The sequence below is a fragment of the Rhinoderma darwinii genome, chromosome 10, assembly GCF_050947455.1.
Source record: "Rhinoderma darwinii isolate aRhiDar2 chromosome 10, aRhiDar2.hap1, whole genome shotgun sequence".
Taxonomy (NCBI): domain Eukaryota; kingdom Metazoa; phylum Chordata; class Amphibia; order Anura; family Rhinodermatidae; genus Rhinoderma; species Rhinoderma darwinii.
The window spans coordinates 88,488,025-88,511,039 of record NC_134696.1 but is presented as its reverse complement, the minus strand read 5'-3'; the positions used below and the strand labels follow the sequence as shown (position 1 = coordinate 88,511,039).

Here is a 23,015-nt window from a genome sequence, read left to right as displayed (position 1 = left end):
AATACACAAGGGGGGAGGGGTCACTAAAAACAGCAAACTTAAAGGAATCTTTTTATTAAAATAAATATCACATTGGGAATATATATATCTATATAGCCATATATTCTGCAAGCAGCGTTATTACATATAACATATGACATCGTTTTACAGGCCAGTTTTTTTTATGAAGAACCGCACTGAAGCATCTAAGAGGCGGGGCCGTCCCTATGGCAACAGTCTAGAATGGAGGAGGTAACCTGTCACAGGGCCGGAAGTGACGTGTTGAACGCGGAAGTTTTGGAGTGGCTGGTCATGGAGTCTGATGCTTACAGGGTGAGTTCGGATTTCGGGACGGAGTACGTAGACCTGGCCGGGCTCGGGGACGAGGGGGACACACAGTATTAGACTGGCAGTCATTTACCTCTCTCTGGTGGATGTAGCGATGGCGTGAATTGACCAATAGATGGCACTGCGGAGTGTGGAAATTGCTGGCTGCTGTTTTTAATCAGGTGATGTGGAGTCTCGTGATCTCCTTGGTGTAAATGATACAAAGTAACAAATGACGTCAGCCAGAATAGACTGTGGAGATGTGACGTGTTACATTGTATCATCTACATGTTGTACGAGCAGCTCTATAAGATCGTGTCCTCCCAACCTGTGGCTTTCCGCCTGTTGCAGAACTATAACTCCCAGCAGGTCATGATGAAAATTGTAGTTTGCAATAGCCGAAGAGCCACAGGCTGGAGATCACTCTGTCAGACGCTTGTGTTTCTATTGTTCGCCATTTTTTTCAAGATCTCTGCTTGCTGGAAGCTAATGAACACTATTTAAAACCTTCCCTGATCATGTCCACCGCTGTCAGTTGTATCCGAGCTCTCTCTCTCTCATATAAAGAACCCTGTATCTGTGTCGGGTGGACATAATCAGAACATGTTTTCAGTCTTTGAATGGAAACAGTGGGGGGAATTTGACGGGTGTACGCCAGTTTATGGCGTTTTTCTTACGTTTATTAAAAAAAAAAGGCTCACTAGCAGCCTGACGGATTCACTATAATTTACGCCAGAAATTGGCGTAAATTATAGTGGAAATCTACAAGACATCGTAGCTGGCGTAGATTTCACTTTGTGGTGCACAAACAGCCCAAAATGTGTTAAAATTATTAAGAGGCGTGCTCCACTTTGTAAATTTGTTGCATCTTAATCTATTGAACTTTAATCTATGAAACGCCAGTGTTCGTAAAGCAGCCTTGGTGTTTCCATGCACTGACAGCAAGCAGAGATCTTGGTAAGGGTGAGGAATCACAAATTCTAATAAAGTATCTGAAGAAAGAAGTGTTATTCCTCCTGAATATTTCGGAATAAAGTGTCAACTGGGTGTTACCATTCCCCTTGTCAAAGAGGCGTTTCCTACATAGTCTGAACTGTCAGCACTGATTGGACAGTGTGTCTGTGTAGGGACACCCCCCCCCCCCCCCAACTGGTAACACCCAGTTGTCAATGTATTTACAAATTTCTAGGAGGAATAACAGAGGAACAGCACAATGCAGATCTGAGAAAAGATGCTCCAGAATAGTTATTTCATGGGGAATAGAGTTATTTACTAAAACAGACAAGTCAGGAGAGGCGACAGATTTTCTTTAAAGGGGCTTGTGCACAAATAATATTCATGGCGTATGGATTTTATATGTCATAAACATCTGATCACTAAAGATCTAACTGCTGAGAACCCCAAAGTTCGCCAGAAACGGTTCCTTATTTCTAGAGGCCAGTTGGATACTTTCTATTAAAGTTTATATAACACACAGAGACAGCTGAACGTATTCGGCCAGTGCGCACCCTAGCTCTTGGGTTTGGTGGCGGTCTCCGTCCTGGGGATTGTTGGCGGTCTCTGTCCTTGGGATTGTTGGCGGTCTCCGTCCTGGGGATTGTTGGCGGTCTCCGTCCTGGGGATTGTTGGCGGTCTCCGTCCTGGGGATTGTTGGCGGTCTCCGTCCTGGGGATTGTTGGCGGTCTCCGTCCTGGGGATTGTTGGCGGTCTCCGTCCTGGGGATTGTTGGCGGTCTCCGTCCTGGGGATTGTTGGCGGTCTCCGTCCTGGGGATTGTTGGCGTTCTCAGTCCTGGGGATTGTTGGCGTTCTCAGTCCTGGGGATTGTTGGCGTTCTCAGTCCTGGGGATTGTTGGCGTTCTCAGTCCTGGGGATTGTTGGCGTTCTCAGTCCTGGGGATTGTTGGCGTTCTCAGTCCTGGGGATTGTTGGCGTTCTCAGTCCTGGGGATTGTTGGCGTTCTCAGTCCTGGGGATTGTTGGCGTTCTCAGTCCTGGGGATTGTTGGCGTTCTCAGTCCTGGGGATTGTTGGCGTTCTCAGTCCTGGGGATTGTTGGCGTTCTCAGTCCTGGGGATTGTTGGCGTTCTCAGTCCTGGGGATTGTTGGCGTTCTCAGTCCTGGGGATTGTTGGCGTTCTCAGTCCTGGGGATTGTTGGCGTTCTCAGTCCTGGGGATTGTTGGCGTTCTCAGTCCTGGGGATTGTTGGCGTTCTCAGTCCTGGGGATTGTTGGCGTTCTCAGTCCTGGGGATTGTTGGCGTTCTCAGTCCTGGGGATTGTTGGCGTTCTCAGTCCTGGGGATTGTTGGCGTTCTCAGTCCTGGGGATTGTTGGCGTTCTCAGTCCTGGGGATTGTTGGCGTTCTCAGTCCTGGGGATTGTTGGCGTTCTCAGTCCTGGGGATTGTTGGCGTTCTCAGTCCTGGGGATTGTTGGCGTTCTCAGTCCTGGGGATTGTTGGCGTTCTCAGTCCTGGGGATTGTTGGCGTTCTCAGTCCTGGGGATTGTTGGCGTTCTCAGTCCTGGGGATTGTTGGCGTTCTCAGTCCTGGGGATTGTTGGCTGTCTCAGTCCTGGGGATTGGTGGCTGTCTCAGTCCTGGGGATTGGTGGCTGTCTCAGTCCTGGGGATTGGTGGCTGTCTCAGTCCTTGGCATTGGTGGCGGTCTCAGTCCTTGGCATTGGTGGTGGTCCCACAAGTCAGATGTCCATTGAAAGAAATTTGTTATATTAAATTAATATGCCATACGTTTCAATCGTGGGGAATAGACACTGTTCACATTGCGTCAGAATGTTTCCATAGGCCCCCAGTTACCCACTGTAAGCCAAAAGTGTACTTTGCTTTTTTGCGGTATGAAATTACGTAGTAGACAAGACGATTAGATTACGCTATTCCATACAAAGGTATACACTTTTTCCACAATGGGGCCCTATGGGTGACATATCACACTGTACACCTATACAGTGTGGTATATTGCGGCCTGATTTCAGAAAATCCTTCTGATGTCATGTAAACAGCGTCTAACCCCTTCAAGGCTCGCATCAGTATCCAGTATGTGTGGTAGTCACATGGTCCTGTTTTTTTTTTTTTACTGGTGGTTTTGTTTATAATTTTTCTAATCTAACGGAAATCTGCTCTCCATGCACTGATACTCGATGAGCATGTGATACATACACAGCAAGCAATCTGAACAGTCAGAGCTGCACTATAAAGCATGGAGGATAGAACAGCAACCCGACACAGTGACGAGACCGGATCAGGCTCCCATTAGACAATGCAGCTAATCTGCAGTTACTCATCATAGGTGTGTCCTAATGTGTTCTTATTGTATGATTGTTTTCAGGTCGTGTTTGAAAAACATGGAGTCTTCTTACATACCAGCGCTAAAAGGCAGAATGATCAGGATTCCATGATTCCAGGGGTTATCCGCCTTATAGAAACGGTAAATTATGGGTATTGTAAGCCGCTTGGTCATTGCATTAATGTCATTGCTTGGATTTACTCACTACAATTCTGATTCACGCATTATAATAATTGCGCAGATGGAGTTTTATTTCTGCTGTCTGTGAACAATTCCTTTATTACATCACAGTCTGATATTGGGAGATGACCAAGGGCCTGTTCACATAACGCTTTTACCCTATGTTTAGCATGTATGTCGGGAAAGCTCCCTTCGTACACGCTAAACGTCGCCATAAAGCGCCAGTAGCACGACGGAGGCCAAGAGACTGTCCTTTTGTCCTCCGTTGAGCTGGTATACGTCGGTATACCTTTTTTTCGGAGTATGGAATGCCGCTTTTCCATCCTGAAGAATCCCACAAAACATGGGAGCCTATATGTGATGCATGTGTCTGTATTCCGGCCTTGAGGAAGACCCTGTCCATATATGGACAGTGATGTCAGGGGCTTTTAACTACGGAGTCCCCGGCCAGAGCATTAGTAGTGGTCTGACCAGGGACTCGATATATGGACAGTGACGTCAGGGGCTCCCCCCAGAAGTGGAATACCCTGCCAGAGCGTTGCCGACGCTCCGGCCGGGGATTCCAACAAATTAAAGCTTCAGACATCACTGTCCATATATGGGCAGTGACCATAAGGACTCCCCCAGGACTGAAGTCCCCGGCCAGAGTGCTTGCGATACTCTGGCCGGGAACTCCAGCATTGTAGCTCCTGACATCACCGTCCATATATATATATACAGTGATGTCAGGAGCTTCCTTGGGAGCAGCCCTTCCAGCAGGGCTCTACCCAGTGAGTTCCGTAGACTTATCCCACTGTATGCCTACACAGTGGGATATGTCGCTACCCTCCGGTATATGTTGGGGCTCCTCCCATCGTATACCTCTGACGGAAGGAGAAAGCTTGATGGGAACAGGCCCTAAGGAAGATCCCTTTGTATGGCTATGTTAGCAAATACTTGTATTCCTCATGAATCGCGATTCTGGAACATCTTTTTCTAGAACTCATTCCTCTGTTATTCCTCCTGGAAATGTATGAATAAATTAACAACTGGGTGTTACCTTTTCAATAGGGTGTGTCCCTACACAGTCTGACACTGTCAGCTCTGATTGGACAGTGTCAGACTATGTAGCGACACACTTCTTTGACAGGAGGAATGGTAACACCCAGTTATCAATTTACTCATACATTTTCAGGGAGAATAACAGAGGAATGGCACAATGAAGAGTTCTTAGAAATGATGCTCCACAATTGTTATTCATGAGGAATACAAGTATTTACTAAACTGGCAGTGCCAGGAGAGCTGAGGGGTGAGAAATTACAACGAGGGGCTCTTGCTTTGTTAGACCTGGTGTGTATTACATGGACGGCTCATTGACTTCAGTGAGAGACTGAATTTGCCACAGTGGAATGAATAGTTAGCGGCCACTTTTTTTTTATATTAGTGGATTGCCAGTGTTTTCCGCTATCAGCTCATATCCAGGCGATGTCCTCAAGGTCACTTGCAACTTTTTTTCTATAGGGAAACATTTACTCCAATTTATATGAGGCCACGTGTCGCTGTGTATCCCTAGACTAACCGCCAAATCCCCCGTCAATCTGTGACCATCCATCCATCCATCCATCATCTAAAAATCGCGCCGCGCAGTCTGAACCACAAAGATGTTCTGAGGACAAAGAGTCCTTCTCCTACACGCATTTCTCCTTGGCGGGGAGGAACACCCACTGAGAAGTTTTCATGCCGGGTCTGTCACAAAGCATCATGGTCCAGAATTTTAGAATCCTAAAAATAATTTTTTTGAAAGGCTTACACTTTTTTTCTTCTGTCAATGAATTACGTTTATTATTGACTCTATTACGGTTCGGCGGTCTCCATTAGAGGTCTCTGCACTGTTTGTTGGCTCAGGAGCACCAATCTCTGGTTCCCGTTGAAACTTATTTAAAGTGTAACTAAACTTTCCAAAAACTTTTGACATATCATGGAGCGTTGAGACTCCCACCAATCGCTAAAACGAAGTTGCAGAAATGCTCAGATGAGCGCTGTGCCGCTTAATTTCTGATCGGCTTTGCTTGGCTTTCCTTGGAGCGGAGTCTGGCTCAACAAAGTCTAGGAGTCCGTACGCCGCTCCCTCGGCTTTCCGAAGACAATCAGACAGAGCCATTGAGAGATAAAGTGGCACTCACCTGGGCGCTTCTACTGCTTCGTTTTAGCGATCGGTGGGGATTTCAGCACTCGGACCCCCACTGATCAAAACTTCTGACCTGTCACTATGACATGTCAAAAGTTTTATGAAAGTTTAGTTACTCTTTAACCACTTCTCGACCCATGATAAAAATGGACGTCACTGTCGCGTGCTAGTTCTTAAAGCGTGATGTATATTTTTGTCATGGTAATCGAGCGGTTGCTGTCAGTGTACCCACGAAATCAGCAGCAGGATCGGGCTGTATTACACAGCTCTGCTCCAGCCATATCTGCCAGGACTGGAGATAACGTCCCATGCTGGCATTTTAACCCCTTAGATGCGGCAATCAATAGCCAGCACGGCATCCAAGGTGTTTGACAAAAGGCAGCTCATGAGCGGCCCGCAACGCGATTGCTGGGCAAAAATTGGATGCCTATTAGTACCGACAGGCAGTAATGCTTTAGTATACTGAGTAGATCAGAAGATGGCGTTGTAGAGCCGCCTTGTAGGATTACAAAGAATACGTTTTTATTATTATTAGTTTATTAATAAAAAAAAAAAGTGTTTGCGGTAAAACATTTTCGACATAAAATTGGATCTATTTAGCAAAAGTGTTAAAAATAATACACATATATGGTATTGCCACAAACGAAAGGACCCGTATAATAAAGTTAACATTTTATTTGAAGCGAATAGCGAACAAAGTAAAAAAACAAACGCAAAAAGACTATGGCGGTATTGATTTTTTTTCCAAATACCGTAATAAAATTGAATCAATCATTTATTTGTACTCCAAAATGGTTCTATAAGAAATAATAAGACTTGTCCTAAAAAAAAATAACGCCACATATTGATGCTTCGACCGGAAAATAAAAATGTTATGAATGTGGTGACATCATTTTTGTTTTCTATAAAATGTGCTCTTATTTTATAATAGCCGTAAAACGTAAAAAAAATTATGCATCATTGGCTTTGCCATAATCCTACTGACCCATAGAATAAAGTGTTATTTATGCCACATGGGGAATATCGTACATTTAAAACACAAAAAACAATAACAGAATTTCTGTTTCTACCCCCCAAAAAAGGTAACAAATGGTAATCAATGGTAACGGTACCATGAAAAGATACGGTTCTTCCCTCAAACAATTTCTTATTGAGCTATGTCAACGGAAAAAATGAAAAAGTTATGGCTCTTAAAGTGCGAGCGTAATAAACAAAACAACCCTCCGATTTACAGTAAAAATGTACATGCAGAAACATACCCGGTTCCCTCCTGCTTTTCAATGTTACTGCCGCGGTCCGACCCATTACTAATCTTTATGTAGACAAAATGGCCGCCAGCTTCTCAGACTATCCTACGCACAGTGTGCTTCAGGGGGATGGGGGGTTCTCAGACTACCTAAGCACATTGTCCATTCAAAGAAATAAAGCTGAGCTGCAATACCAGACACATTTACAGGCCAATGAAGTTTCGTTGTCCCGGGACGCCTGTTGCATATTACGATTTTAACTGTATTTGCATCCTAAGGGCGTCACTGCAGTTGAATACAATGGTGGTGCTGGGAGCCGTTAGCTTTAACATTTACCCAGTGACGCCTGCCGTTAGTCGCTTGGCGCAGGCCGGTGTGATTCGGTTAGGCTATTACGCCTGCCTGCGCAGTGCCGCAAACACATCACAGACCGGAGGAGACCTGCGGTGTGATCTGCTCCATTCATTGTGGGAACGGGGCTAGGTGAGTATTTATGTTGTTATTTTTAGGGGCACTGTTTCTCTCTGGGGATCACTATTGGGGCATGATACTGTGTAGCAGGCACTATGAAGGCATTGAACTGTGTGGTGCTACTATGTGGGCATGGTACTGTGTAGGGGGCACTATGAGAGCATGATTGTGTGAGGCGCTATGAAGGCATTATACTGTGTGGTTGTACTATGGGGGCATTGGACTGTGTAGGGTCACTATATGGAGACATCATACTGTGTGGGGCACTATGGAGACATCATACTGTGTGGGGGCACTATGGGAGACCTCATACTGTGTGGGGCACTATGGAGACATCATACTGTGTGGGGGCACTATGGGAGACCTCATACTGTGTGGGGCACTATGGAGACATCATACTGTGTGGGGCACTATGGAGACATCATACTGTGTGGGGCACTATGGAGACATCATACTGTGTGGGGCACTATGGAGACCTCATACTGTGTGGGGGCACTATGGAGACCTCATACTGTGTGGGGCACTATGGAGACCTCATACTGTGTGGGGCACTATGGAGACCTCATACTGTGTGGGGCACTATGGGGGTGTCATACTGTGTGGGGCACTATGGGGGTATCCTACTGTGTGGGGGCACTATGGGGGTATCATAATGTGTGGGGGCACTAAGAAAGTAAATTTACTCTATGGGGACAATATTACTGTTTGTTACACTAAGGAGGGCTATTACTGTGCGGGGGCACAAAGGGGCTTTAGAGGCGTGGCTTAATATAGAAAAAACATCTCGCCCTGGCATCTTTACAGTATTTGAAGATTTATAGGTATGTCTGTAGACACGAGCGGCACAGTTTCTGGAAGAGAGTGACTTTTTCTAATCTCACACAATCCCTAGAAGGAACCCTCTAACCATCGGAATGACGAATATCAAAAAACTTAACTGGGTTGTCCCAAGTGTTCAATGAGGGGCGACACTTTCCATGTAGCACATGATAGGTAACTGACACGTTTGGAGGCATGTCAGGGGGCCAAACAAGCCCTTTAGCTCCTTGTAATTTTTCTCATTGTGTCATGACCTTTTTATAACGTTCACTAGATGTCGTAAGGACTTTCTTGTTTGTTTTTTTCCAGACCTCGGACGTGCTCCTTCAGTGGATCCCTATAGAAGAAGATGGGGATATGACACAGATACATTATTCTAAGAAAGTAAGAACAAACTGGTGCTGCCCGGAAGAACATTTGAGGTTTTGTTGTTCAAGTACATCTCCTTCTTTCCATGAGCAGTTGCATGAGTAGCAGTTCCCTAATAAACTGGGATTATCCGAATCCCTCCTTAACCAGCGGAAGGAATTTGATCAAATCTATCGGAGCTGTGATAAATATTAAATTCCTTTCCACTGCCATACATCTGCAGTTAGATGGATAGTTGCCATTTACATTCGTCAGTATAGCGCTAACACAGGCAGTAGGGACACGGCAGTACAGAGCTATCAGATAAACTAAAGTTCATGCCCCCTCCCTGATTGAACACGGGAAGATTATATCCCCCTCCCTGATTGAACACGTGAAGATTATATCCCCCTCCCTGATTGAACACGTGAAGATTTTGACCCCCTTCCTGATTGGACACGTGAAGATTATGTCCCCCTCCCTGATTGAACATGTGATGTTTATGTCCCCCTCCCTGATTGAACATGTGACGTTTATGTCCCCCTCCCTGATTGAACATGTGACGTTTATGTCCCCCTCCCTGATTGAACATGTGATGTTTATGTCCCCCTCCCTGATTGAACATGTGACGTTTATGTCCCCCTCCCTGATTGAACATGTGATGTTTATGTCCCCCTCCCTGATTGAACATGTGATGTTTATGTCCCCCTCCCTGATTGAACATGTGACGTTTATGTCCCCCTCCCTGATTGAACATGTGACGTTTATGTCCCCCTCCCTGATTGAACATGTGATGTTTATGTCCCCCTCCCTGATTGAACATGTGACGTTTATGTCCCCCTCCCTGATTGAACATGTGATGTTTATGTCCCCCTCCCTGATTGAACATGTGATGTTTATGTCCCCCTCCCTGATTGAACATGTGATGTTTATGTCCCCCTGCATCCTCAGTAACGTTGGGGGAGATTTATCAAGCTTTCTTATAGTAAGAATGTCCTTTGTTGCCCATAGCAACCCCACAACTTTCATATATTAATAAGCTGAGGTAAAGTGAAAGCAGAGCTCTGATTGGTTGCTGTGGGCAGCAAAGAACATTCTTACTATAAGACCGCTTGATAAATCTCCCCCATTCATTGCAATTTTTTTGTTGCCCTTAAATGAAAATGGATGGACATTTCTTTGACCAGACCCTTCAGCCTATTATAACTGGAACTAATAAAACCGATGTCCTCAAAACCATCAAACCGATATTTACTTGTAAAGAATCTGGACTGCGAAAACTTCCATCATCCTCTGCGTTGTATCGCTCGCCCCCAATGTTCTGATGGATATTATTGGAAGTGTATTTACAGGAACTGTGGGTCATCATGAGGATCCATCAGAAAGGGCGTACGAAGGGCGACATAATCTTCACTTGACAAAAATGAGATGGATAGATAGGACATAATTTTCACTTGATCCAAGGGGACATAATCTTCACCTGATCCAATATTTCTATGATGATTTTCATTCTAGGAAGTGTAACCTGTACAGTAATCAGAAAAACCAACTACCCACTGCATTATAGGAACACTGCTACATGGTTAGGGGTGTGTCAACAAGCTTGTTGACTGTTTCCAATGACAACCATCAAAATAATGACAGCAGCTCTGATCTATAATATTGGCTGTAACTCCGGTTCAGTACAAAATAATGAATTGTTTCGTCCGCTGTCATGTGTTTTTTTTACAGTGGTACTTGGATGTTTTTGTAACTCTTGTCGAGTTTGTATGGAGCGGCAGCGCATACCGCCACTTCATATAAAGGGGTGTGCGGTTGGGGGGCTGGGTCCTAGCAGTTGGTGGATAGGTGATAAATGTTTCCAGCTGGTATATCCCTTTAAAAATATAAGGAAAATGATGGCAGCACAGAGGAGGAGGATAAAACAGTGACCCATTTCACAAGAACGTGGCTGACATGGAGGAAGGCACTGGGGGCGCATGTTGTAGTAGTTTTCTATAAAAATAGGATTATAGTATTTATATATTTTTTTTATCACCGTTTGTTCAGGAGTCTCCAGGCAGCGTGGCATGCCGGGCAGAGGACGATATGTTTGACCCGGGCTATGAACCAGATTGGGCAGTTATCAGCACAGTAGGAACCAAAGTGCGCCCACAGGAAGAGTTGTCAGGTAGGTACATGATTCTGGTGAAGTGGGCACAATGGGGAAAACACTGACCACTTGATAATCTGACCATTGACACAAAGTGATCCTGACATGGTGTGCGAAGTGTCTGATTTAGGCTTCATTCAGACGATCATCGGCAACCTCGGACGTGAAAAACCGACGTTTTTCACGGCTGAGGTGCACCAGTGCGGGACGCGTTGTCGCGGATTCTCCATAGACTAGAGTCTATGGAGGGATGCGTGACGCGCAGTAAAATAGGACATGTCCTATTTTTTCACAGTCCCTTCGCAGGCTCCGTTGAAACAACGGTTGTGTGAACAGTCCCATTGAAGTACATGAGTCCGTGTGACGGCCGTCGTTTTAACGGCCGTCACACAGATGTGATACACGCTCGTCTGAATGAGCCCTTGCTTTCCATGCTGTGATAGCTGACCCTGTACTATTCTGCTTCGTAAAGTACCAGTTCTGTGCGGTAGTTGGTAGGTCCTTATTGCCAAAATCACCAATATCCGTTTTACGATGTTCCAACTTGAGAAATACAAAAACTCAAATACTGGAAGCTCCGAACTTAGTGCAGCTGTTGTCTTAGCTGGAGCCACAGGTAAGGGCAGATCTGGGGCACTTTTGTTGGGGTCTTCTATGGTAGGCACTGTATGGGGACATCTTGCTCTAGCTGCAGGTAAGGAGCAGTATTTTAAAGGAACACTAAACATAGAAAATGCATAAAAAAATAAAAATACCAGCACATCCTCCTCTCATCGCCTTCTTTCACATGGTCACATTTGTTTCATATTACAATTTAGGCCTTATTCACACGAACGTGTTCAGTTTGCATCCGCAATAAAACGTCAGTGTGCTGTCTGTTGTTTTCACGCACCCATTGACTTCAATGGGCGACAAGGTCCACAAAAAACAGACCAGAAAAGGACAGTCGGTGAGTTTCACGCAACAGACACACACAGACGTGAGGATAGCCCATTGAAATGTATTAGTCAGTGTGCTGTCCATTATTTACACAGACAGCACACAGATGTAAAATATTCTTGTGTGAATAAGGCCTTAAACTCAGAAATATATAAAGAAATCTATATAGGTTTCAGGAAATCAGTCATTTCCCCCATCCTCTTTCTCACTGTCCTTCTGGCTGTTAGACAACTGGCTGGAGTAGGAGCCCTTTGCCCTGTCTGCAGTAGGACAAAAGATTGTTAGGCCACGCCCTTTGAGTCCCACCCTAGCTGAAAATGGAACAGGTCAGCAGGAAATTAACCCCTGTGTTCTCTGCAGGATTTCCTCAAGACGGTTTGTTTCAGGAACGTGCAGAAGGTCCTGCAGACTGACAAAAAGTGTGTAAAAGTTTATCTTCTGTTTTACTTTTATCATTCATTTCTAGATTTAGTGTTCCTTCAAGAGGGAAACTTGCTATATCTGTAAATATTTCAGAAAGAATTGTGGATGTGGTCTTAATGTACGGAGCAGAACGACCCACCCCTTCCTTCAAAGAATATATATATAATTCTTCATTAATCCTAATCTGTTTCAGATTACAATCCATAGGGTAAAAATATATATAAAGTACAATATGTATTTTTTTTTACCTTTTTTATTTCTTCCATATTTGCCAAGAAGCATTAGTTTTGTTGCCCCCTTACTAAGAGAGTATAGTTGGGGGGAAAAGGGTCAGGGTTTGACTTTTACCAATGGCTCGGAGGAGCTTGGCTGACAACTGACACCAAGCAAAACTGAGACTCACCCAGTTAAAGGGTTTAGAAAAACATTGCTGCTTTCTTCCAAAAACAGCACCACACCTGTCCATGGGTTGTGTCTGGTATTGCAGCTCAGCTTTATTAAAGAGAATGGGACATGGCTGCAAAACCACACCCAAACCGTGGACAGGTGTGGCTGTGTTTTAGGAAAAAGGCAGCCATGTTTTTCTAAACCTGGACAACCCCTTTAAATCCTAACCACTTTTGACACTGCAGACAAAACATGGAGAAAGTTAAGGTGCAGAGTCCCCAGATTTCTACAAAGGGCTGTTCATTTCAGGACCTTGCAGCAGTCCCTGTAGACTGACCAGTGTCTTCTGGTTTTATATTTTCTCATTGATTTCCAGTTGTAGTGTTCTTTCAAGATCCGCAAGTCTTGATTTGCGCAACCTCCGTTTCTGCCTATACCATCCCACCTGCCAGATTCCTCCACGTCAACACCATGTAGGCGCACGTGGGCAGCTAAAACGAAGGCCAAAGTTTTACTGTTCATCACTCATTCAATCCACTTTTCCTTCTACAGCCGTGAAACCTGGAAATCGCGAAAAATGGGCCTTCTCACTCAGTCTGTCGGAACTCAAGTCCGTCCGCAAAAGCAAGCCGGGCTTGAGCTGGTCGTATCTCATATTTATTACAAAAGAAGGGTTGTCCTTCCAAGCTCTTCATTTTCATCAAGGTGGAACAAAAGCTCTGCTGAAGGCGCTTCGTAAATACGTCATACTGGCCGTGTAAGTAGTGAACCTGCTCAGCTTATCCGTAAGCGAGGGGCCTAGATGACATTGGGCTCACTGATTTATTTTGGGGAGTTCCTTTCCCAGGTGCCTCATCTTTGCGAGTCGTGATGCAATAAAGACCGGAGGGGAGCACATAGAGGGTTTTACTACCAGGTACCCTCAACCCCCTCCTCCTTTCTAATTAGCAGGAGCAATTCAACTCCTTTAGAGTGCAATAATAAAATTATTTCTGCCTGCCGCTGCCACTAGGGGGAGCTTGCTTCCTATACATTTATACTGCTAGTATTTTTCAATGGGAGCTGTGTAAGGGTATGTTCACACAGATATTTTTGCACCCTGATACAGACGCTTTTTCAATTTTGGAATCCGAATTTAAACTGCCCATATTTTGCTTTCGAATCGACTCCCTAGTTCATATGGGGCTGAATTTTTACTGTACCCAAGCATCCTGACCTACCGAGGTGCAGAATCTGCCTGAAACTTCCTATTGAAATCAATGAGAAGCTGGAAAAACAGCTCCGAATTCTTTTAGCACCGTTTTAAGGTCTTAAAAACAGTGTGTATTTAGAAATCGTGCGCCCAAAAATCTGTGTGGAAAAAGGGGTTTATTTTGGAGGCAGATTCAGCGACTGATTTTTCATGAACATACCCTTAGTCTGTATGTGGTGAGCTCCCCCTAGTGGTAGCTTCAAGCAGAAAGCATTTTATCCTTTAAAGAGGACCTGTTATCTGCCCAAAAAACGGCAGATGACATACCAAGTAGATTGCGGTGCCTCGCAGATTCTGGCACCTTTTTTTTCTTTCTTCCTCAGATATGGTTGCCTTTAGTTTTGGCACCTGATATGCAGATAAGGCCTTTGACTGTCAAGTGGGCCACCAATCACTTGTCAAGGTGGAGTGCAGCTTGCTGTTCTGGCGCCATCCAATCAAAGGACACAGCGTCACGGCTATGATCATCAGCGTAGGCGGCAGTGAGTACATGAGCCACTCGGACGCTGCCCACTCTGATTGGATGGCGTCAGAGTAGTAAAATGCACTCCCCCTTGGTGATTGGTGTTAACCGCCCACTTGACAGTCAAAGGCCTTATCTGCATATCGGGTGCTAAAACGAACGGCACCAATAGGTCAGGATCTGTGCCGCGCCGGCAATCTATCCGAGAAGTCTTCTGCAATGTTTTGGACCCATGCAGGTCCTCTTTAGGCAGTTTTTGTGGCAATTTTTGGCTTTATTTTTTTTTAATTTTATTTTTTTAGCCAAGGCCAGAAATGAATCCGAAAGGAAGGGTATACATAAAAGACTGATGCATCTTTTTTCATGTGTCCACTCCTGTGTTTGGCTCCAAAAAACAGAGCAAAAATCTGCACCAAAAATGTGTGTGTGTGATCCCGGCTTTAAATGGGTTTTCCTACCTTCGACATTCATATACAATCCACGGCTTGCTCGACCGTAGTCTTCAAAGGAGGGAACTTCAAAGCGTGGCCACCTCTCCACTCCGTCCATTGCAGAATGAGGGTCAGGGCACCCTTATTATACCAATAGATGGAGGTCTATGGAGATGGAGACCTAACAGACATTTATGGCGTATCCAGTGTGAACATGCCATATATGTCTTCGATCGATAACCCCTTTAACTCTACGGCTGTGTGCAAAGCAGAACACCAACCACTATATAGATATATTCTGAAATAAATCCTCACACACTTCAATGACCTATACCGCCATAACCATCCTAAAGCACCATGGATGTTCCTGTTAACCTCGCTGACTCCTAATAACCCTATGTGTGATGTAGTCTATGCATTTTGTCGGGAAAGTAAGTATAATTGGGGTGGCATTTTGCTGTCTCCTCCTGGTGCTGCTAAGATATTCCATTAACAGTGCTTATACCAGAGCAGCACATTGTTTGGCTACAGTTTGCGCTAAAGGGGTCTTGGCGCTTTTAGAAAGGCCTGCTTCAATAAAAAAAAGGGTGACTCGAGATTATTGGACAACCCCTGGTTATATGCCCTATTAAGGCAGATGGATGTCATAGAGGGGGGGATAGTCTGTTCGGGACTCCCCTCTATGAGCCAGGGCGAAGAGTGGCTAACAAGCAGTAGCTCTCGCTCCGGTCGATTGGTGCCATGCATGTTTTACATGAATGGCCATTTATGAAATACCTGGCTGACTTTTTTCTTTACTGGCATAATCGGTTGTTCGCTGGGGATCAGGACTCGGACCCCATATGAAAGGGGTTGTCTATAATGATGACAACCCTATTATTGAAAAATGGATAATGTACAATACAGACATCAGATGAGAGAGGACCTCATAAGTATCGCATATAAATCTAGAGGCAGGTCCTCGGGGAAAAACATACCTAAACTATTCAATAGGGGTTAAAGAGAACCTGTCACCCGCCCAAAAAACTGCAGCTGACATCTCCGTTAGATTGCAGGCGCCTCACAGATTCTGCCGCTTTTTAATTTTTTTCTCTTCTAGCCCCCGCCGTTGCGGAGATATCGGTACCGTTCGTTCTGGTGTCCGATATGCAAATGAGGCCTTTGACTGTCATGTGGGCGGGTAATACCTGTCACTTGATAAGGGGTAACCGCCCACTTGGCAGTCAAAGGCCTCATTTGCATATCAGACACCAGAACTAACTGCCCCAATATCTCCGCATTGGTGGGGGCCAGAAGAAAAAAATAAAAGGCATCAGAATCTGTGAGGTGCCTGCAATCTAACTCCGATGTCAACTTCAGTTTTTTGGGCAGGTGACAGGTCCCCTTTAAGTATGGCAGCGGGAGCCTGAAATGTGATCCTCATCCTGCAGGTGAATTGTGATCATCACTTTTTCATCTTGTATTATTCTATTCGAATTGCCTTTATAATAGCTGGAACATAATATTATTTCCTCCTCCGCTCTACTTACCTTTTGGAAAACCGCATCTTAAATCCATCAATGCAAAAAGTGAGTAGACCGCACAACATTAATAGACGTTCCCGCTCTGGAGGAATTATTGAGTGGCCCTATTTGTTTTCCTGTCTATTATTTATGAGGTTCATCTGGTCATAACGAAATGCTATAGTTTCACTTACTACAACTACTGCCGGAACCTGCGGGATGCTGAGTCCAGTCTATTAGGATAGCTGAGGTATTACTAATGCTTCTCAAGTGCCTGACCTGGAATTCCTTATCAATTAAAAAGGAACGGCTTATCTTTTTATTTTATTTTCCTATCTATTATTATAGGGTTTTCTTACAAAAGACATTTATGGCCCTCCGCTATTGAAAGGTCGGGGTCCCCTGACACCCGTTCCACTTGGTGAGGTCGCCACCGCATCCAGGCAGAGATTGAACGCTGCTATCGCTATTTGGCCAGCTATAATGGCGCTTTGCTAAACTCCCATATAGAGCCGCGGAACATGTGGCCGTCTCTCTATTCAATCTCCGTGTGGATATGGCGGCCTTCAAAATGGGCAGAATAAGTAGGACAGAAGACCTTTGCCTTCCGTAACCTTTACCGGAGGCCGCCGTCCATCTGCGTTATGTGATCTTGAATCTGTGATCTTCTCATCTTATGAGGCTGTTTTCTCATCGTCTGTTAAGATGGTTGATTAGAGTTTTAAATTCGTCATGATCCATAACTATTTTGTTTGGACAAGTGCCAGAGAGGCCAATCTGTTTTTCCGTGATCTGATAATCGCAGTGTTTGCCGCTAAGAACATGTAGAATAATAGTCCGGCGATTGCTGTGCCTGGAGGTTTATAGGAACGTCCGAAACCGCCTTTTATTGACTTCAATTGAAGGCGGAAGCATTTTTTATCCGCGGCAGCATCTAGCCACACACGGTAAAATAAGCTGCCTGACCTATTGAAATCAATGGGAGGCAGAGATAGCGTTTTTTGCCCGTGGCGCTCAATGGCCGCAGGCAAAAAACACAGTAGAGAACGCGGCAAGAAATTGTAGGCAGGTCAAAATATGCCTTCAATTTCCTGAAGGAACGTTGAGGCAGATTTTTCTGCCTGCAAAAAAACTCTGTGAACAGGGCCAAAGGGTTGTTCCCATCACTTTCTGGTTGGTGGGGTTTCGATTGCCAGGACCCCTATTATTCCAGAGAATGAAGGGGCTGCAGTACTAGTTTAGCGCTGTAGCCTCTTCACCGGTTTTTCCTGCACAGCTGCGCTCTCTGACAAGTGAATGGCGCCATGTTGCTGTTTCCTGCACAGCAAGTGGTGGGGAGCGCTACTGTACAAGGAAAAACTTTGAAGGGGATGTAGCACTAAGGCATCACTGCGACCCCTTTAATCTCAGGATCGATGGTTCCAAAGGTCGAGCTCCTACCGATCACTTTCTGTGATGTGAATAACCTTTAACAAAGTTAGCGCTTTAAGGGGTTAAATTCCCTGATCCCTGATCACTAGTACAAAATATATATCACAGTTAGGCTATGTTCACACACTAAACAAGAAACGGTTGTAAAATACGGCGCTGTTTTCAAGGGAAAACGGCCTCTGATTTTCAGCCGTTTTTTAAACCACAAATGTTTTTTGAGGCGGCTTTTTTTTTTACCGGCCGTTTTTGTAGCTGTTTTTCTATTGATCCAATGAAAAACTACTCCAAAAACGGCTCAAGAAGTGACATGCACTTCTTTTTACGGGGCGTTTTTTTACGTGCTGTTTTTTCAAGCGGCCGAGTAAAAAAACGCCCCGTCGGAACGAAACGCCGTTTTACCCATTGAAATCAATGGGGAGATGTTTGGAGGCATTCAGACCCGTATTTTCAGCCGTTTTTTGGGGCATTTACGGCCCGAAAAACGGCTGAAAATAGGCCGTGTGAACATTTTTATGTTCACACACTGTTTTTTGCAGGCAACAAAATCTCCCTCAAAATTCCTATCAGAAATTTGGAGGCAGATTTTGACCTGCCTGCACTTTCTTTGCCGCGTTTTTTTCTGCGTTTTTCAGCCGCAGCCATTGAGCGACGAGGGCAAAATGAGCCGTAAAAACGGCTTTCTCTGCTTTCTAGTCATGTTCGAGATGGAAACACGGGAAGAAAGAGCATTACGCTTTTTTTTGTCCCGCAAGCGGTTTTTACTGTTCGATTGATTTCAATGGGAGGCGATTCCGGACGGTTTTTGCCGATGTTTCAGCGCCACCAAACTTTGTGTGAACTAGACCTTAGGGTATATTCACATGCGGCATATTTGTAGCAGACATTTCTGTAACAAATCTGCAGTGTGTGAACATTCCCTTAGGGTTCTTAGTATCGTACTTTGTAAGGCCGAAAAAATACATACTGTGTGTCCATCCAGTTCAGACTATTATTCTGCAATGTTCAACCAGATGAAGGCAAAAGCCAATTTTCCTCATTTTAGGAAATCATTTCATGAATTTCATTCATCACAGGGAAAAATTCCTTCCCGACAATCCGAATAGATCCCTGGAACGACCCATCTCCAGTAATCTAGTATCCATTACTTGAATTTTTTATTGAATTCACTAGAACAACTTCCTCTGGCAGAGCGTTCCATAGTGTGACTGCTCTTACAGTAGAGAGTTCCATAGTGTGACTTCTCTTACAGTAGAGAGTTCCATAGTGTGACTGCTCTTACAGTAGAGTTCCATAGTGTGACTGCTCTTACAGTAGAGAGTTCCATAGTGTGACTGCTCTTACAGTAGAGAGTTCCATAGTGTGACTGCTCTTACAGTAGAGAGTTCCATAGTGTGACTGCTCTTACAGAAGAGAGTTCCATAGTGTGACTGCTCTTACAGAAGAGAGTTCCATAGTGTGACTGCTCTTACAGAAGAGAGTTCCATAGTGTGACTTCTCTTACAGTAGAGAGTTCCATAGTGTGACTTCTCTTACAGTAGAGAGTTCCATAGTGTGACTGCTCTTACAGTAGAGAGTTCCATAGTGTGACTTCTCTTACAGTAGAGAGTTCCATAGTGTGACTTCTCTTACAGTAGAGAGTTCCATAGTGTGACTGCTCTTACAGTAGAGAGTTCCATAGTGTGACTGCTCTTACAGAAGAGAGTTCCATAGTGTGACTGCTCTTACAGTAGAGTTCCATAGTGTGACTGCTCTTACAGTAGAGTTCCATAGTGTGACTGCTTACAGTAGAGAGTTCCGTAGTGTGACTGCTCTTACAGAAGAGAGTTCCATAGTGTGACTGCTCTTACAGAAGAGAGTTCCATAGTGTGACTGCTCTTACAGAAGAGAGTTCCATAGTGTGACTGCTCTTACAGTAAAGAATCCCCTTCTATGTTTGTGTAGAGACGTAGAGGTTTCCCCTTGTTATAGTTACAGTTCTGGGTATAAATCATGAGAGAGATTTCTGTATTGACCTTGGATATATTTATACATAGTTATTAGGTCACTCCTCAGCCGTTTTTTTTCCTAAACTAAATTACCCTAACGTTTATAATCTTTCTGGATGCTTTAGCCAATCCGTTCCATTTATTACTTTAGTTGCCGCCTTTTCAGCTGTTTTCAGTCATTTCAAGTCCCCTAGGAGGACTTATTAAAAAAAAAAAGTCAAATGCAGTTTGTTTTTTCAGGTTTTTTTTCCCCTTTTTAATTTTTGAATGTGTTATAAGTAAAAAAAAAAACAAAAAAACGTTTCCCTAAAGTAGTGTTAAAAATAAACATAACTGGTATTGCCCCATCCGTAAAAGTCTGAGCTATTTACAACATAACGTTGTTTAACCTGCTCGGTGAACGCCGTAAAAAAAATAAATAAATAATTAAAACATCCAAAATAAAGTTATAACTCAAAGAATGTCGACAAAAAAAACAAGTATTTTTTCTTTATAGAAGTAGTAAAACATGAAGAAAAAAAAACCTATATAAATTTGGTATCTCCGTAATTGTATCGACCCGTAGAATAAAGTCCCGGGTATTTTCCAATTTCGTAAGTAATGGTGACATAGATTGTCGCTTCTGAAGTGCATAACCTTACATTTATCAGTGTTTAACCTCATATGCCACTTCTTTGCCCAAGCCCACATTTTTATGTATCCACATTGGTTATCTCCTGTTGCTAACCCCCCCCCCCCCTATAAATTGGGTCTGGCCAACAGGGGGATCCTCTAGTGGGCTCAGGTTCTGGCACAATGATGAGGCCCAGCCAATAGATTATATTCAATGTAGACAACCCTAAAGGTAGATCACTTGCTGATCGGGTCTATTCCTCATGTCATTTTAAGACAGTTTGACATTCTGGTTGCTAAGGGATACTCAATGGTGTTGTCAAGGAGCTTGTCCCTAGCAACCTGTCTGTTCCAGATCTTCAGCCCAAGGCTTAATTGATTCTGAATTTTGGGCAGGGAAGGGACAATGGGGTATGGCAGTAGTCAAACCAGTCATTTCTCTATTAAGAGCTCAGCATCAGATTCTCAGGATCATGGGGGTCCCAGTGGCCGCACCCCACCGCTCTCACTTTTGTGATGCATCTTTATTTACACCATCCCAGGGAACCCCTGTACTTTTGTATTGTGTGCTGATTTGTTCTGTTCCTTTCCTCCAGTCAGCACGCCTTGTATACAGCAATCCATGCTTTGACATTGAGTCTTAATAGCGTTGTCTGTGTCATCACAAAACTCATAACTGCTGATCAGGAGGCCACGGTGCTTGGTTTGTGCTGCAAGGACAGAATAACAGGCCGGGGATGGATCTCTGTAATAGCTCAGCTCTATAGATAACCGGAGATGAGGACGGGTGATTGCATTGTCAGTAGCTTCAGCATCAAGAATCCATCACTCCTTTTATCCGGTCTTCACATTTCATATTCTCTACTATGACTATTTGCTAATCCTTCCGGTCCAGTTAAAGTCTCATCCTCTGATCACTAGGATCGCTAATGGATGTGAGCTGCTTCGGCGATCCTGGAATAGTCATGGTGTCGCTCCGGTGCCAATATGGGAAAAACTGGTAGTTTAAGATTGCGCTGACTCTAAATAGACGTCAACACAGTCTCGGTGAATGGAACGAGCAGGCACAGCTGGTGAAGTCCGTTACCATTTCCTACCTATATTCTAAAGCGGTTTGCAGCGGGAGATTGTAGGCTAGGTGATATATATATTGTTTTAGCTTCACCAGTTGTTTAAAGTAATTTTTTTTTTCTGCGCCTGGACATTCTGTCATGTGACCTCCACCTATAAGAAGACATTCATAAAAGTGCAGGTCACATGACAGGAAGTTTGTTCACAGAAAGGTTAGCTACCATGGCAACCCCAGAGCAAGCGCTGCAGCATTTAGATCAGGATGGTGGAATAACAACAACAAAAAAATCAAGATATATTAGAAAGTGTCATTCTTTATAATATTTTTGAGGTCATTTTTTTTTTTCTTTAAAAATGTAATAACCCTTTAAGGATTTATTTAGAGACTCTAGTGAATCATCTACCCATGCGCCAAACTTGTTAAGTAGCACCTGAACAAGTTTGGGTGGCAAACGACTTCTTTACAGGGAAAAAAAACTCTTTCATTTTACCACCGTTGTTTTATATGATGAGATGCAGTGGCTGACAACATTGTGGATGGTCCCACCCAAAAGAACAGGTGGACGGCGCCACTAGTTCAGGCTAATACGGTTAGGTTTTATGTCCCCTTAAAGTAAATAAAATTTTTTTTCAGGTCTCCAAAGGATTCCCGCCTTTTCTTGGTCTATCCACATGACTCTCATGCCCTCTCCCACTCATTTGATGAACTTCAGCTGTTTGACGATGGCTCCTCTGACCTGGTGTCCGTAAGTTCAGCGCTTACGTCCTCTTTAACATTTCCTTTCTACAATCCTTTACATTTCTAGAACCCTTACATTTCGCATGTAGACAACCCATCTCTACATGGGTATTTGGATGTCATACAGAGACCCCCTTTAAATAATCACTGTATTAATTTTAAAGGGAGCGTGTTTCAATTCCTCACAATTACAAATAAATAAATATATATATGTATATATATATATATATATAATATACATACATACATTGATCAGCCAAAACCTTAAAACCACCTGCCTAATATTGTGTATATCGCCTTAGCCAACAGAACCGCTCTGACCCAACGAGGCATTCGGCTCACAAGACCTATAAAGGTGTCCTGTGGTATCGAACACCAAGACGTTAGCAGCTGATACTTTAAAGGGGTTTTCCACTATATTCCCCTTCATAACCTGTTGCCACCCCAGTCCTTAAAGCTCTGTTTATTTCACGATATGCCAGAAAACCCACGTGACCGCTGCAGCCAATGACTGCGCTCAACGTTGCACCTTTAAGTCCTGTAAGTTGCGACCATGGATTGGACTTGTTTTCCAGCAAATCCCACAGATAATAGATTGGAATGAGATCTGGGGAATTTGGAGGCCAAGTAAACACCTTGAACTCTTTGCCATGTTCCTTAAACCATTACTGAACAATTTTTGCAGTGTGGCAGGGGCATTATCCCGCTGATAGAGGGCACTGCCATTAAGGAATACTGTTACCATGAAGGGGCGTACTTGTCTGTAACAATGTTTAGGTCGGTGGTGCGCGTCAGAG

At 44.1% G+C, this 23,015-nt stretch overlaps 1 protein-coding gene across 2 annotated transcripts in view; it reads left to right on the top strand.

Moving 5' to 3' along the window:
* Window positions 1–207: 207 nt before the first annotated feature.
* The window catches only part of TBC1D17 (TBC1 domain family member 17), a 48,534-nt gene continuing 25,726 nt past the window's right edge, over window positions 208–23,015 (top strand). Inside the window, exons 1-6 of one of the 2 annotated variants that reach the window (XM_075840201.1) lie at window positions 208–312; window positions 3,642–3,740; window positions 8,793–8,867; window positions 10,881–11,001; window positions 13,285–13,489; window positions 22,114–22,225. In XM_075840201.1, coding sequence (XP_075696316.1) covers window positions 223–312; window positions 3,642–3,740; window positions 8,793–8,867; window positions 10,881–11,001; window positions 13,285–13,489; window positions 22,114–22,225 — 702 coding nt within the window. In that variant the 5' untranslated portion in view covers window positions 208–222. The other variant, XM_075840202.1, reaches the window with a different exon arrangement.